Consider the following 17,677-nt stretch of genomic DNA (forward strand, 5'->3'; position numbering starts at 1 on the left):
AAACAACAAAAGCATTATACTGGAGATAAAAATTATCTCTATACAAATATTTAATACACTGGAATTTCTGATTATGAAAGAAAATGATAACTTTTTAAAAGCTAATATCTGTCCTCTTCCTTGAAGATGTTATGGAGGCCAAGTCTCAGTGAATGGCAGTGGATTTAAGAACTTAAATGTTTGAATGACAATTGAGGTGAGATTTCAGAAGTTCGAGTCTCTTCAGTTTCCACAATATTGTTCAAAGTGCAAGGCTTGAAGAAATCTTACCCTATCTCTCTGTGGGCTGTCGCAGGATAATACAGACAGGTACTGAAACTAGGGTGAGTGAGAAATTTGTAGTGAAAACAGGCATTAAGGGGTGACAATTAGAAGAGCTCATGTGAGTGCTCTTGGAGAACTGTTTCTCTTGCAGTCACAATGTCTTGCTTTTTTCTAATCAACTTATTTTTTACTCATGCCTCAGTCTTGTTCCTATTTTTCTCTCTCACATTTACCCCATTTATTATTTTCTCTTGCCCCACACATCCTTGTATATCTTTCTCTAGGTATGTTCTTGTGCTGTTCAAACAGGTTTGTGCTGTGTGGAGGCATATTGCAATGCACCAGTCACTGCTGAGTGGTTCTGCTGCCATTGCATGGCACAGTGGGAGGGATTCCATCTCCAACATGACACTTCAGGGACACAGCAGATTGATGGAGGAGGTTGTTCCCTAGGTACACTGCTAGATGCTATTCCTATCTAGATTTAATTTTACTTCCCGTAAGTTTGCTTTACGATGAAGACATGTAAAGATGGATTTAGATTCAGAGAAGTGAAGCACTGCAGAATAATAGGCTAAAGTGAGACCTCAGAAAATAAATGTATGAGTCAGTAGTCTTTTTGTCCTTAGACAAGTTTGCTGTGGAAAGGTGGTCTGAGATGTAGAAGCAGAAACAGGAAATTTGCAGACAGTAACAGATAAATCTGCCAAAGAAAGGCAGAGAGTAATGCACAGCATAATTGTGGAATTTCAGGACTGTAACAAAGAGAGTTTGAGATCCTCAACACCACAAATGGGACAGGAACTGACTTAATCAACAAGGCATTATACCAACAGTTGTGCTGAAGTGGACATGGTGCTTCTGCCACAACGTAAAAGAGGTTCCCATGTGGTAAAATACAATGGCACGATTTCTGAATTTCAAAATCAACCTCTTTCTCTCTTTTAATAAAAAACTCATCTTCTTTGACATAGAATAGAATGTGCAAGGGACATGAAATATATTCATCATTCTGTGGAAATTTTGTATCACACAGACTTCATTGCTGAAGTAACAAGGTGAATTTGTGAAGTTTGCACACCTGTGCACATAGTAATAGCCTACTCTTCTCCATTCTGTGCTAGTCAATGCCCCTCCAGCTTTTAATATTTTTGGCTTCAAATAATTCAATTTATTCCTTCTTAAACCCTACATTTCAAATGTTCCCATTATTTTATTTTAGTCAATATTCAAGAGTGGTCAGCATCTGATGCGAGCAGACTTTACAGTGTCTCTTTAAAAACCAAAATGGGCAGAGAGCTTGAGAGTGTTTGCTTATGAATTTTAGTCTGCCTGGTCTAGTGGTGATGAATATAATTTTTACAGAAGGTGCATGGTCAGGGACAAGTCACTCAGTTTCCTGTTATTAAGTTAAGCTTGCTAAACATTACATTATTTTTTAACAGAGGTTTCTGTTAAAGGCATGGGGAATTAATGGAAAGCTAAGGTATTTTACCTTACTAAAAGTAACTGAAGCATGTTAGGACCAATATCTGGACCCATGCATCAGAACCAGATTTAGACACAGATTTGTTAAACCTGTAGTGGAGTCAGAAGGTAATTAGTTTGTAGCTATAATCTATGTAATTAAGGTTGGTAGCAGTCATATAGTGAAACAGCACAGTCAGAGACTTAGGGAACCAATCCTGATGCAGTAGCTATTAAAAGCTGGTAAATAAATTTCTCCTTTCTTTGGCAAGGACTATGTAATCTTTGAGGTTCTCTCTTCACAAAAGGGGAGATGACCGTGCAGACCTACAGTAAACAATCATGGTTGTGATCAACATATTTATAATCAGCTGTAGCAAACACTTCATTTGAGATTTTTAAATGTTTTTATACATATTTTGTTAAGCATTGCCTCTCCATCTTTAAAAAACTTTTCTCAGACTGCAGAATGAGCTTGGAAATACAGATTCTGGTATGGACATTTAGATATCACTGCTTTCTGGTAAGGTGAGAACATAATTAAGTTTCTTCAGTATTTCACTGCTTCAAATGAAGGGTACAGTAATACAGGCATAAAAAAGATTTAGCTGCCCTCTCAAAAACAAGATTGAACTTCTGTTCAATATATGCTTAAATACTTGCAAAGAATTGGAGCCATTTCCTGTTATATCTAAGTCAGCATTCTTCTCTGTGCTTCTAATCTACATCTTAGGTAAGCTGTTAAGGAAAATGGAAGATGTGTAAAAATCCTCAGAATTTATGGATGCAGAAGAACAGACTAGATTTTCAAGCACTTGAAAATTTCATGTAAGACTGACCATGATGATGTTTAAAATCATTCTAAAAGCATTTGCTGAATAAAAAAATAAGGTACTTTCCAAAGCAGATTTGAGGATTATCTCATAGATCTTAGTGAGTGAATAAGAAAATCCCATACAAAAGCCGGGTACTTACACCATTTACAACCTTGGGAAAATGAAAGATTTTCTTAAGCTTCAGTAAGAGTCACATTGGGCTCTCATATGTTAATATTCCCATCAGAAACCCTACTCTGACTCTGTCTGAAGAACGAGAGAGAGTCTCCATGGGTTTATTCATGATCCCAAAAGGACTTTTATGACTTGGAGGGATTTTCAGATATTCACTGAAATATCACAGAATCTTTTCTGGACTCACTAGCAGGCTGATCCATGCGTTAATCCATGGTTCCTTGGGAGACCTGTACTGTGTTGCAGCTCTCCGGGGTATTCTAATGACCAATATTCAGGCTCTTGTTTAAAAAAAAAAAAAAATAACTGAAGAAAGACTAGGAAGATTGAGGTTTGCATTTTGATTTTTATTATTGTGTCTTGTCTGGGGGGGATGGTTGATTGGTTGGTTGTTGATTTGATTTGGGGGGGATGTTTTTTAGATCTTCTTTTATGGTTTTTAAAAGAGATGCATTCCTCTTATGCATTATCTTCGGGTAAGAATAAACTCTAAATTGGTTTCAGTCAGCCTTCTGATCCCTCTACTCTTTCACCAGCTTCACCACTTGTCACTCAGGGACTTTGAGCAGCTCTCATAAGGTTTTTGCATTTAATAGCACAGGTGTGATAGGTGATCTGGGGATAATGATTTACTGTGCCTCCAATTTATGTTGGACTGCAGAACGACTACATAACCCTGGCCACACTCTTCCTTCAGAAGATATATGCTTGAACCTAATGATCTTCAATTCAATCTGAATAGAAACTTCAGTAACTCTTCCACTGAGGCAACCTTTCCCATGGCTGAGGATAGGTATAAATTTAGTCTGAGTTCTAGCATGAAAATTTTAACTAAAGTGCTTGAAGAAGGTAGTTATACTCAGACAAAACTTGCTTGGTTGATGGGTGTGAGGAGCTTCAGTCAACTTCCAACAACAGTGGTGTAGCACAAGGTGGAAAGGAGATTTCCTGAAATCTGTCACTTCAATGTCCCTTTTCTATCTCTCCTATAAAAGCTGCCGGTAGAAATCAGTAGAGGTGCACTGATGAAATATGTATGTGGTATGAGCTAGTGCCTCGATTTTACCTTTTGATGACATCCTCCACTCTTCCAGCCCATTTATGGCCTTCTGTGAAACAACACTGTAAGTTGGGTCATGCCCAAGCTGATGACTAAATGTGGTCACAGTGAATAAACTCAGGCCTAAGCATGTATTTCTGTGCATTGGCTGCCCCAGTCTAGCTAGATTACAGAATATCTAGATTACAGAATATTCTGATTTGGAAGGACCCACAAAGATCACCAAGCTCAGATCTTAACTGAATGGCTCATCCAGGGATCAAAACCACAACTGTGATGTATTTAGATCCACCCTCTGACTGATTGAGCTTATCCCAGGTCATATACCTCTTCATCCAGACTGCTTGCTCCAGGAATATTTAACAGAATGGTTTCAGGTTTTCATCAAATTATATATCTCTGCTCATTAATTATAATAAAATTTAAATCACAATAAAATGTGGGTCTCCTCTGCCTGAGAGGTAAGTAAGTTTTTAAAATATTTTTAAGCCATTCTGCTGCTGGAAATGACTGTTTTATGTGGCAGCTGCTTATCTGTGCCTCTAGATGGAGATCCTATCCATTTAACTCAGCTCTCTAGAGAAAGCTGTGGGATGCTTCAAGTTTGCCTTTCATACTCCAAGGACTATTTTTTTCTTTTTTCTCTGATTTCTAGATTATAAATTTATTTTAATCTCAGCAAACAGACATAATTTGCAACTTGTCTGAAAAAAAAAAAAACATAAAAAATACTCTTCTCTTCTAGCTTTCAAGAGCATCCCTAACTATTTGCTTTGCCTGAAATGTAATGCTGAAACCCTCTGCTTTGCAAATTGCCATTCTGAAAATTCCCTCTACTGTGTAAGCACCTCTGACAAGCTGAGGTGTGCAGGATTGCAGGTGGGACTCGGAAGGAATGCCATGGACTGCTGCATTCAGTCACTTTTATCACATGGATAAATCTCATGGTTCCAAAGAACAGAGAGGAAAATCTTCCATAACTTCACCAAGAGAACTGGCTATTTTCTCACTAGTTTTGGACCAAGGTTTTTTATGATAATGATAGCAAGAATAAGGAGGCATGTGACTGAAAGTATCTTCACTAGTCCAGGAGGTAAAAATCCCTTTTAGTGCATCAAAACCAGTTAGATTGAATCATGCCTATTAAGCATATTTTTCAGGTTTGCCCAAAGCAGTAGGATGCAGAGTTTAGCTTGTAATGGTATCAGCTGCCCAAAGACAGAATGCTAATTCTCTCTTGATTACACAGGTCTGGAAAAACAAAAATATGCTTGCAGCCAACCTATACTGACAGAAAGATAATATTTCATGTGCCTTAGTACCAATGGGTTGCTATCATAACAATAGCAATAGTAATAACAATACCAATATATTAGAAATACTTTGTTATCCAGATCTTTGGGGAAAAAATACCTTTTAAAAATTATTCATTTCCTGAAAGTAAAGAGATCATTGTTTAGTTGTTTGTTGGGTTTTTTTACTACACTGTCTGTACTTCTTTTTATGTGATATTTAATACCAACAAGTTGGGCTCATGACACTATTTTACTTCTATATAGTTTTTCTATATTTCCTTCTATACAATTTCAGACTGCAGGAGCAGCAGTGTACAAGATGTAGTTAACAGCTTTGCAAATCCTCAGACCCTAACATGCCCTGAGGCAGCAGTTTTGGTGCCAGCATTGACACCTACTCATGTACACTCCCCTGCTAATTTTGGGGGAATATTTTCATTTCTGCTTTGTTTCAGTTGTTGTTTGTGGCACACTGTTGGTTTGCTTTTCTTAATATTTTTTTTACTCTGATCTACTTGTTTCAAGAGCTGTCCAGTAATTTTTAATTTTGCCCTTAGGTATCCTTCACAATTAGATGAGTAAAAGTAGATCCAAGGAGGCCCACAGGATATCTTTTTTTGTAGGACATGTATTGATTGAGGTAAACAAAGGTGCAAGAAAACAAAAAAAACCAGACCACACCAAGACAGTAACACTTATCAAAGATATTTCTAGTTTCAAAAGGATGGCAGAAGTGAATCCATGGGGTGAAGATTTCAGTCTTCAGGTATTTGGGTATTTTCTGAAATGTATTTTTGCCAGAAGTCCAGACTATATCTATATTCTCTCTTAAAGTCTGCAATAAATTCTGGGTAACAGGCCTAGGGCATTTATCACAGATGAAGGGATTGTGTTTCTCTCTTTTTGTTTTCACACTGTGAGTTTAAAATGGTACCAGGAAGAAATTTAGAATCAAAATCAATTCAGCTCAGGATAAAAATCAGTTCAGGAAAAAAAATTCCATTATTGCTACAGCAAACATCAAATCCATTTTAAATAGGTTTGGGCTGAAGAGGAGCTAGATTAAAAAAAAGAAAGTTTAAGAAGTATATTTCCTTCTGATTAAGACAGATGCTTACATGTGCACTCACAATGGCAGTGCAGATACATTATTGGGTAATCCTTTTTAAATCACAAATATAACTTTCAAGTGCTGATCATTTGTTGCTTTCTTCCTGTCTTGACCTTTATGTGGTTTCAGAGAATTCAAAGACATTAAATCCTTACCAAATTAAACTTGTCAATATGCACAATACAGAAGAAGGCTTTGTCTAAACTTTGACAGCCATGATGTATCAGCCATTTTATTTCAATATACCAAACATTTCTGTAGTCTTTCTTTGACAGATGTTGGAGATATATTTGAAATTTAAAATTACAATGTTTGCTCCAAGATTTGCCTGCCCCAAATGGATGTGTTCCTGTCAGGGTAAGTGGAAAGCATGACTCAGCAGGATGCAATGCTTAAGTGTGCCCCACCTCTGCCCTAAACTGCTGCCCAGTCAACAGAAGGGAATGATTTTCAGTACTATGAGTTCTTTAGAGGGAAAAGCTACTGCACTGGGAACATTTCCCAACAACATATCAAATATCAAATAGTGAATTATTTTATATGTGGATTCTTTGGCTTTGGACATTTTCTGTGCAGTGATTATGGTGTTTCCACTCCAAAAAGTCATATATACTTTGAAATACATTTCAGAAAATTATCTTGGTTGCTTTTCAGGTCACAAGAGGCATTCCTTTCCTTTTCTGGGTATTCTCTGTTTAGCAAGAATGCACTTAGTATAGAAGGATAAATTATGGTAGCCCATATGGGACTCAGTGCCATATTGTGCAACTCACACAAGCACCCATGGGCTTGCAGAGGAGACCTCTGTTTGTTCAAGAATAAGATCTGGTATTTCTCACACAGGAGGTCATAATTACCTTAAAATGCCTCTGCCCTGTAGGTCTCCCTGATGAATAACATCTGCTACCAGAACATCTGCCTCTCCAGCAGGAGCTCTGTGGCAAGACAAAAACAAAAGTAGTCCACAGGCAGCAAGTGGCCATGACAAGAAACAGAACCCTCCCTGTACACCTGATTCCAACCCTACTGGAGCCTGCTGGAAGGAGCCCAGAAGATTCCAGGGGCTCTTGGGTTAGGAAATAGGCACACCCCTGCCTCTGCATGCGTAATTTTAGTACTCTGAGCAGTGATAATATATGTCAGTGTAAATCAGAAGTGTCTCTCCAACCCTACATCCTCTCATCAGCATATTCAACTGTCGGGGTTTTGGTTTAACCAGGTAGAAATACTAATTTCATGTAGTGGTTTTGATTTTCTAATTTGAAATTTTTTGTGAGACAGGATTAGGAGGAAGGCAAAACAGGCCCAACTTTAAATGGTACAAAGAAAAACTTTATTATTAGAAACTACAAGAAAAAAAGGAATAAAATAAAAACACTCCTCCTCCCCCCCACAACTTATTTTTTTTCACATTGACAACATACAGAAAACCAGTTTGCCATCTTTTCAAAAAGTCAGAGTCTTTTACTAATTCACTTAGGAGAGGAGACTTCTCTTTTCAGTCTATGGAGATTTCTCCACAAGAAACAGTTTTCTCGTGGCCCTGATGTTACAGTGATCAGCTGCCCAGGAGAATGGAAATTTGATTACTATGTAAAAATCCCTTCCTCGACTAACAGCTTTCCTACAGCCATTATTGAGGACCATAATATCAACTTATGGGACGCACTTGAAGGATTATAACAGTTTAAACAAAAGCTTTACTCATCTTTGAAAAGCACAGCTGCTTCTTCTTCTTCTTCTTCTTCTTCTTCTTCTTCTTCTTCTTCTTCTTCTTCTTCTTCTTCTTCTACTTCTTCTTCTTCTTCTTCTTCCTCTTCTTCTTCCTCTTCTTCTTCCTCTTCTTCTTCCTCTTCTTCCTCCTCTTCTTCCTCTTCTTCTTTGCAGAGAAACAGCAGGAGTTTTTATCCACCACCAAAACAGGAAACTGTGCTTCACTTTATAATCACACTGATGCAGGCAAAGGGAAGTCTTTACTGGAGCTGGTGACTGCAGATGTTTCTCTGTACCTCAGTAAGCTGAAACTGCCCATGTGATTTGGAGTCCTGAGCTACCAGCCTTCCTAAGGGCTGGAAAGTTTTGTGCAAAAAGGCACCACTGGGAAAGGGACTCCTTTGCTTTTCTTCCACTCATATTAGCACAATGAAATCCTATTCCTAGCAAGTAGGATTAGCTTTTAGCTTGTATCCATCTCCTTGCATCCCATAGATTCCCATGAAATCAGGGGAATTGTTACTGAATTACCAATATTTCCAGTGAAAATGGGTAAAAATTTCACTTGAAAAGACCCAGAAATAAAGTTAGTTGGAAGATGGTAATTTGGTTTCACAAGTTTCAAGTTTTTAAAACTAATTTTGTTTTTCAGTGGAATGAAAACAGAGCTTATGAACAGTTTTTCAAAACTATATTTTAGATAAACACTTTTCTCCTTATAACTAAGCACAATTTTTAAATCTCTGATCCACTCTCACTCATTTGCATTTTGCTCCCCCACTCACATTCTGTCACCAGAGACAGCTGCAGAGCCCTCGCTCACAAAACCTTTTCTGCTGATCTTTTTTTTAAAATTTTGCTTTTTTGTTGTTGTTGTTGTTGTTGTTTTATTTTGTTTGTGGGGTTTTGGTTTTTTTAATCAATACATCTCTCTATGCATGATGTTGTCTCTTCATTAAGAATGCATTCTATTAAGAATGTTCGTAACCAACTCTGCTTGGGAGAAATTCTTAGCTTGTCCAAAAAGTTGATGTCTTACACATCTAACTGGGTAACCAGCTGCTCAGCTGTGAAGCTTTGGGAGGAAAACAGACTGGAATTGCTGGAATGACAGTCCTGTATATTAAAGCTGTCCTGTTGATATTTTCGCACAGAGTAGAAATTCTGCTACATTCCACTCAGCCTTTTCTGACTGTATGAACCACACAATTAACTAAAGCATTCCTCTTCCTCATTTTGTTATCTTGGACTTGATCCCAAGGATTTTACTGATGTACCTCTAAGTAGATAACAAGAAAAAAAATGTCTGTCGAGTCTTATGGTCCCGTATTTATTCATTTATGTACTTCAACATAAAATTGGTGAATAAATTTTAGCTGGTTTTGTCAGCAAAGGCAAATGCATGAGCCCCCCCCACCCTCTGTCAGTTGTATTTCTTTAAGTATAAATTGCAAGATTACAAAGTTGCCTCAGACAGAAAACCTTTTACCCTGGTATAGCATTTTGACTTTTCCATGGAGACAGACTTGCTTATTTTTCTGAGAGGTCAGAAGGGGTTTTGCTGTTGTGCTGACATTTTGCATCATCTTCTTTCTTTTGCATCTTAAAAAAAAAAAAGAAAAAAAAAAGGCACAGTTCTGAAATGGCAGTAAAAATGCATTGCTCCTTTGAAATGACAGGACTGCATGTGTCTGTGCACCAGCAGGTTAGTTAGGGGGACCAGAGGAGAATTATCTAATCCCTCATGTATAGAGGTGCCATATATAGACACTTTTTTGTGTTCCTTTGATTGCTCCACCATGTTTAGAGACTCTGTCTTAAAGAAGTGATGCCTTATGCATGGGGAAACAAAAAGCAGAATATTGTAATTAGGAAAAAAACTAACTTCCCTGTCACATCTGGCCTTCATGCTTCAATAATCCCTTGAGCACAGCTCATAAATAATGAGCACTCAGATATGGGCTGTACAATTCCAGTGCATTCTATTGACTTCCAGGGGATTCACAAAAAGATAGAATATATCCTAAAGGCAAAAGCACATACTGTTTTCTCAGTCTTCTGTCAAATGTGTATCACTAGCAATTTAATTGCTATTTATTGAGCACTTGCCAGTAAGGTAGACGGGGCAAAAAAGAATTGCTATGTGGAAACAGAACTGATTTTCATCTGTTTCTTTATTTAGCATTACCCTGCTATCCATTTCAGACCTTTTATTGAGCTTAATGTGATACAGATTAAAAATATTGTGATGTGAAAAACAATGGGGAAAGTGCAATCAAGCAAGCATCAAAAGATAATATCATATTAAAAAAAAATCCTGAACAAACAACAATGCCTTATCTAGGTACAAATACTCAAAAGTAAAAATTAACTTTAATCTTACTGAAAGTGAAAACTGAAAATGACCAAAATAGAAATATGTATGCATCTAACTAGATAGCCAAATGCTCAACTGAGATGTTTACTAACTGTGTTAGCTTCAACAGACCCATCCTCTTTTGTTTATTGGCGAACTAATTAGTTTGATGCAGTGCCAAAATCTTTGTATGTGTTGCCTAAAAAAGGAGCTGGTAAGAAAATTGGGGAAGAGATATGATAAACCCCATTCCATAAACCTCACAGAAGCATGCCCAGGTGGAAAATGAAAGAAAGACAGAAACAGAAATCTCCTTCACATGATCTGCTTCTCGGTAGATTACAGCTTCACTTTAGGTTATAACAATGTTACACCCTCCAGTCTGGACTTTTTTCTTTGGAATAGGGTTTTGTCCTGGCTTGAAAGAGGTATTTCCTAAGAAAGGCAGGAGTCTCTCCCTGAAATGGAGAGTACAAACCCCCTTCCCTCTAAATTATTACTAACCATATAACATGTCAATGGGAAAAAATTCCAGATAGAGAGGAGAGGGGGGAAAAAAGGAAAAAACAATCCCCAACAGGTTTGAAATGAGCAAAGTGAACTATTTTGTTAGCAAGAAAGAAAACAATATACAGGTTCAGTTCCAAAATATTCAAGTAAATATCAGTTTTAAAAAATAACAAAGAGAAAAATGCATCTGAGAACTTAAAATTGTAGTTTTGGATCCAAATGTGTGCCTTTCTCACATATGTAGAGCTAGCCTATTCTGCTATTCCTAAACTGCACACAGCAAGGTGTTTCTTCAGCCAAAGCTGACTGGTTTTTCCCAAATACATCTTATAGCTTTAAACTTTTGCCAAGTCGGATTTTTGGGGATCCATTCCTTAAAGACAAAGGGACTAACTTCCTGATGGTATCCGTTTTCTTTTCTTTCCTCTGCAGGTTTAAGTTGTAACTGGGTATCCTGTTATCGGAAGCAAAATGAATAACTCAACATACATAAACTCTTCCACTGAAAATGTGATGGCCTTGGAAAGCCCCTATAAAACTGTTGAGGTAGTGTTCATCGTCTTGGTGGCAGGGTCTCTCAGTCTAGTCACCATAATTGGGAACATCCTGGTCATGGTGTCAATCAAAGTCAACAGGCACCTCCAGACTGTCAACAATTATTTCCTCTTCAGCCTGGCCTGCGCTGACTTGATCATCGGTATCTTTTCCATGAACCTGTACACCCTCTACACTGTGATAGGCTACTGGCCCTTGGGGCCTGTGGTGTGTGACCTCTGGTTGGCTCTTGACTATGTGGTCAGCAATGCCTCTGTAATGAACCTGCTCATCATCAGCTTTGACAGGTACTTTTGTGTCACCAAGCCTCTGACGTACCCCGTGAAGCGGACCACGAAGATGGCTGGCATGATGATCGCAGCCGCCTGGGTGCTGTCCTTCATCCTCTGGGCCCCTGCAATTCTCTTCTGGCAATTCATTGTGGGAGGAAGGACTGTCCCAGATGGGGATTGCTACATCCAGTTTTTTTCCAACCCTGCTGTCACTTTTGGCACTGCCATTGCAGCCTTCTATTTGCCTGTTATCATCATGACTATCCTTTACTGGCAAATCTCTCGAGCCAGTAAGAGTCGGATAAAGAAAGGAAAAAAGGAAGCCACTCAAAACCAAGAAACAGTTTCCCCCAGCCTTGTCCAAGGTAAAATAGTGAAACCAAACAATAACAATATCCCGACCAGCGGAGATGGGCTGGAGCACAGCAAAATTCAGAATGGAAAAACCAGTGAAGAGACTGTGACCAACAACTGTGTTCAAGGGGAAAAGGAGAGCTCCAATGACTCCACCTCCATCAGTGTGGTTGCTTCCAACTTGAAAGAGGATGAAGCTACCAAAGATGCCAGACAGGCTTCCGCCTCCCAAGACTATGTCAAAGCAGAGAACTCCAAGCTGACATGCATCAGGATAGTAACCAAGTCCCAAAAGGGGGACTGCTGTGCCCCTACCAACACTACTGTGGAGATTGTGGGCACAAACGGAGAGGAGAAGCAGAACAGCATAGCCCAGAAAATAGTCAAGATGACAAAGCAGCCAGCCAAAAAGAAACCGGCCCCTTCTAGAGAGAAAAAAGTGACAAGGACGATTTTGGCCATCCTCCTGGCCTTCATCATCACCTGGACCCCATACAATGTGATGGTGCTCATCAACAGCTTCTGCACATCCTGCATCCCTACCACCGTATGGACCATAGGTTACTGGCTGTGCTACATCAACAGCACCATCAACCCCGCCTGCTACGCGCTCTGCAATGCCACTTTCAAGAAGACCTTTAAGCACCTTCTTATGTGTCATTGCAAGAATATAGGAGCTACAAGGTAAAAATAATAATGAAAGTAATTACGGAAAATGTGGAGAAGTTCCAAATTAAATTTAAAAAAACCCTCGATGCTATAGCACTTTATGCTCTTCTATGGAATGTGCAATCCAGGATGTTAGTGGAAATACTGATAAGAAGAATCAGCTGTACCCCTGAGGACCACACTTGAAAACATTTTTTTAATAAATAAAATTAAATCTTTAGGACACAGGGATGCTTGAGAAATCATTCAAGTAGGTGGACTGGAGGCACAGTTCCTTACTTTCTGAGAGTATTCTGCAGAAGGGCTTTAAAGTCTATGATTTTTGGTCATTCTGTGTAAAATACTTGTTTTTTCATTCTCTTTTCCTTGGTTTTTTTCCTGTGTGTGTTTATTACATTTTCATCTAGGTAAAAAAACCCTTCAAATTTTAATAATAACTGTGGAAGAGGCATAGGAGTTTGGAAGGTCACTGCATAATCATGGCAGAAATTTTCTAAAGCTCAAAGTTGTCTAAACCTATTTTGCCACTGTCATGTAAGAAGATTAATGATGAAAGTTTTTATGTTGTTTATGACACCACCATTTCCAAAACCACATTAGCTCTGAAAGTGTACTTATGTGCAACATGTAATCATTGTATATCGTTCCAAGTCTGCTGCTTGCCCCCTCCCAGGGGCTTTTGTTCTGTGACTACTTCATCACAACAAGATCAAAGACGTGGTCTCGTCCAGACTGCTACATGACAAGACTTCTTCAGCATCCATGTAAACCAAAGCTTTTGAGACAATTTTGTTCATTTTGTTCGTCACATAACGTCAACCTGTGGATTTGTCTTTTACCTTCATCAGCCTTTTCTTCCTTTCTGTACTTTATTTGTGCAGGGCAAGACTGAATATCTAAAGAAGCTGTAAATTTAAAGGTCTCATCCAGTCAGCCACCATGGTGGCCAATCAAAGGGTCTCAGCTGAAGAATAGAAAAAATGTTATTATATGTAAAATGAAGGGCTACATCCACTTAAAGTTGGATGTACAGATGAAGAGGTATGTTGAAGCTTCACAGAATGAACAGTTAATATTAGATGACCATGCTCTTGACCTGTCAAAACATGATTCTATGATTAATTTATTGAGGAAAAGAATAAGATAGACTGACATACCCACCTGGATCAAGCTCTGCTAAGCCTTTAGTGTGAAACTGATGTCCTTTCTGGGTGAATCCTGGACAAGATGTTTGCTTTCTGGAAAAGATATTGCTCACATTGCCTTGTACTACCTGAGAGCCATATTTGACTGTAAGCCAAGGGGAAATACTAAAAAAAAAGGCAGAGAGGAAAAATTGTGGTTATAGAAAACCAGATACTGAAATAGTCTGGATGGGAGTCTGGCAAGGGTTAAGTTCAAATATTTTTTTGCTACTCTACACTAGGGGAAATTTAGATTATTTCTGCCTGACAAAGGATTTAGTATTCCAATATTTGATATTTGCTGTAGCAAAACTAAACATTTTGTGGACAGGGTATCAGATTACTGAAAACAGAGATTGTCTGTGAGTTATGCATATTTTATTTACCTCCTTCTTAGTGCCTCTAACTTCCAGGCCCTAACAATGGTACATTTATATTTTTTTTTACCCAAAAAGAACATAGACAGTGTCCTGAGAGTCTCTTTCCTTGAGTGAAAGCCCCCCACCAAACAGGACACCAAGTCACTGTTATTTCATGCTACAACTTTAAAACATTCCAAAATGCAGCCTCTGAGATTACAGAGACATTAATCTTGTAGAATTAAGTTTTACATTTGACAAGCTAATTGGAACACAGTGTCAAAGCACTTAAGTATCATGACAATTTTCATGTTTTGTAGTACAAGTTCCCAGCAGAAAGTGAAAATTGGGAGGATTAAACTGCAGTAAATTAAGGCCACGTTAAACTCCAGATTAAAGTGTCTTAATATGAAGTCAATGAATTTATACCCCTAGTGATTTCATCCTAATATAAGTCTGTATACAGCAAAGGATCTAAATTTGCAACCCTCACTTGCCTTGAGTCATATCTGCTATCACTGTTTCCATCTTCCTGCTTGTAAGGAAGAATAACTCAATGACAAAGCTTGCCACACTGAGCACTGCTTGCCTTTTTAAATGTCATTCACTAGGTTTATCTTGACAGGTCAAAGGAAGGACTTACACATTCCTAGGTTGTTCATTCTATTATAGTGTTAAAAAAATCAGATAAAATCCCAAGACAAAATAAAATCAAATATGTTCAATTTCTAAATCTGACTTCTTTAGAAAAGTTTCATGAAAGAAACACACCTGCTTCTTTTTTCAGCAAGTGCTGTGGGTATCAGTAGAACAGGTGCTCTAAACTGGGAAATAATGGTTTGCATAGCCATACTTAATCTTTTAATTCTGGTTTTCTGCAGGTATGCAAATTCTTTATTCTCACGTTTGAAGCTATCACTTGTTCATAATGAATTAATATAACAGCTAAGGACACTTCTACAGGTTAAAAAGGCAACAGATAGATTGCAGTAATACTCCTTCATCATGTGATATGATGACACTCAAAATACCACAGGAAGAAATGTATTTTGGGGCCAGCATTCATGAAAAATACAAAAAAAGCAAAGGAAAAAGATCAGTTTAAAGTTTTCTGGCACTTTTCCCTAGCACCACCCTCAATTTTGATCTTAAAAGACAAGGTGCTCCGATTTGTGCTATAGTATATTTAAAAGGCTTGCAGGACACACAGTTCTCTGTGTTTCCACATGGTAACACTTCCATGGTACATTTACATTTGCAGAAAATTGACAAGCATAAACATGACGTAGTGCACCTATGTGTGGATCCACAGGCATGCAAACACACAACCCTACATGGTTTATATACATGAAAAATAACAAATATTCAAGCTATTGAATGGAATCTTGTCTTGTGTGCATTGCCAGCTGCTGAGAGGTGCAGACCCAACACTTACTGCACTGTCTAGCCCCTCCTGGAGGCAGAGAAGGGGCAGAATGTGCCCTCAGATACTGGGAATCTCTTGGGTCTTCAGCTGGTTGTGGCTCAGTAAGACAAAAATGTGATAATGTTTCAGAACCACAAAGTAATTTTTTCTTGGATACCTTTTGAGCTTTCATGTCTTTCCTTTGTGTCCAATACCATGTTCACCAGGTTTCACTTCCCTTCTGAGTGATAGCTCTGCAGGATCTAGATGTCAGTCCTGAAGAAAAGCTCTCCCACTTAATTTCAGCTTCCCTGGCTGTCATCTGCACCCTGTGGTCCCCAAGGCCCATGGTGGCCCTGCTGTTGGGGCTGCCTCATTTTCATCTTGGGCTTGGCCAGAGGATCCCAGCAGTACATCCACACCACGTGCTACACTGGCCACTTCTGTTTCACACAGAAATCAAGCACACTGTGCAGGTGACTGTGAGAACAAAAAGGAAAAAATCCCAAAACCAATAATCAAAAAAAAAAAATTGCAGCTAGAACTTTTTGACCCCTCCTTCTCTTCCTCTTTCATTATTTTCAGAAAGAGGTAGCCCATGGGCAGTGATTTGGGTTGTCATAGGACAGCTGTACCTTCACGCTCCAGGAAGAGAACAGCAACTTAGAGATGCATCAGTCCAGTGGGCAATTTTTCTGAGTATTAAAGATGTCTGTGGTCAAAGAGAAAGGAAGAAAGGAAAGAAAAGGAAAAGAAGGAAAAGGAAAAGGAAAAGGAAAAGGAAAAGGAAAAGGAAAAGGAAAAGGAAAAGGAAAAGGAAAAGGAAAAGGAAAAGGAAAAGGAAAAGGAAAAGAAAAAGGAAAAGGAAAAGGAAAAGGAAAAGGGGAAGCTGAAGCAATATTTAAAATCTGTTTTCCACTGAGAACAAAATCTAAGAAGAGCTTGTCGGCCTTCTTTCTGTTTGAGATTATCATTTGATTTATTAGGAATCATGGGATCTTTTCAAAGACAGCAAAGAATGTTGCTTGATGAAAGGCAGTCCAAAGACAACAAACACAGCAATATAGGTCAGATTGCTTTTTCTTTTGTTTCTTTTATTGTTTTTTGCTGTAAAAAAGCTCACAGCCATGGGAGTACTCCAGTGGATCCCAGAGATCTGTTTTTTGGCATTCACAAATCACGATGGGGATAAAAGCAGATATGAAATCCATCAGCCCTCTGTTTTACAATCTTCTGGTGTAGGAAAACATATTGACAAGAAGAGGTGCCTTCAAGAAGTGTGGCTATGTGAGAACAACCCACACACTACTGAAGAAACCCTTGAAGTGTCCCAGCAGTTCCTGGCTTCCCATCCAGGGATAGGAGTAGCAGGGCAGAGACTTTTTTTTAATTTATTTTATCTCCTTATGGATTTGAACATGTCCATCTGTCTGTTGGGCTTGCTAGCAAACTCACTGTCCCATTCTCCGGTTTTGATTGATTTTGATCTCTGTTCTTCATTCCTGTGAATGAGACATTCCTATGGATGAGTGAGTCTTGCCTCAGGACACAGCTCCCCAGTTTCTCCTGTGGTGCTGGGGTGGCACATTTTGAATTTTTCACTTCTGCTTACAGTACCTCTCTTTGCCACTTCTGTGCCCCCAAATTAATCATGGCAGTGGCCCAGTAGGACTGAATAGGTAAAAAGCATCCTGACAGCCAACCTGCTGCAAACCTGACATGAATGAGTCTTGGGGACAGGGGAGGAAGCGGAGAAGAGTGATGCTGATGTTTTTCCTCCCTCCCCTTAAAATTCTTCATAGAAATCTTTATATTTTGACTAATTGTGGTGTTTCTAGGGGCAATAATCTAAAGTTTTTCAAAAGAAGGGGCAGGAAAACAACCTCTGGCTCAGTGCATGTGGGTCATTTCCTGACAGTGAATTTGGAGTTTAACAGTTCCAGATGACAACAGTGCAAGTGATAGAAATTGAGAGGCTTAAAAGAAGCTAGCTTTTCTTTCACTACAGACATTTACAGGGATATTATTTCTATAAAGTATAGCTTTTTCAATTCCTTTATGTCACATAATGCTCTAGACTTTTGGGAATCTTT

The 17,677-nt window shown here is 38.6% G+C and overlaps 1 protein-coding gene across 4 annotated transcripts in view; it reads left to right on the top strand.

Moving 5' to 3' along the window:
- CHRM2 (cholinergic receptor muscarinic 2) overlaps positions 1–16,080 on the top strand; it is an 87,606-nt gene extending 71,526 nt beyond the window's left edge. For all 4 annotated transcript variants that reach the window (XM_033057976.2, XM_033057974.2, XM_033057977.2 and 1 more), the window contains one exon: positions 11,219–16,080. In XM_033057976.2, the coding sequence (XP_032913867.1) occupies positions 11,258–12,655 (1,398 nt within the window). In that variant the 5' untranslated portion in view covers positions 11,219–11,257 and the 3' untranslated portion in view covers positions 12,656–16,080. The remainder of the gene's footprint in view (positions 1–11,218) is intronic.
- The last annotated feature ends 1,597 nt before the right edge of the window (positions 16,081–17,677 follow it).

This window comes from Catharus ustulatus, chromosome 4 (genome assembly GCF_009819885.2).
Source record: "Catharus ustulatus isolate bCatUst1 chromosome 4, bCatUst1.pri.v2, whole genome shotgun sequence".
Lineage (NCBI taxonomy): Eukaryota > Metazoa > Chordata > Aves > Passeriformes > Turdidae > Catharus > Catharus ustulatus.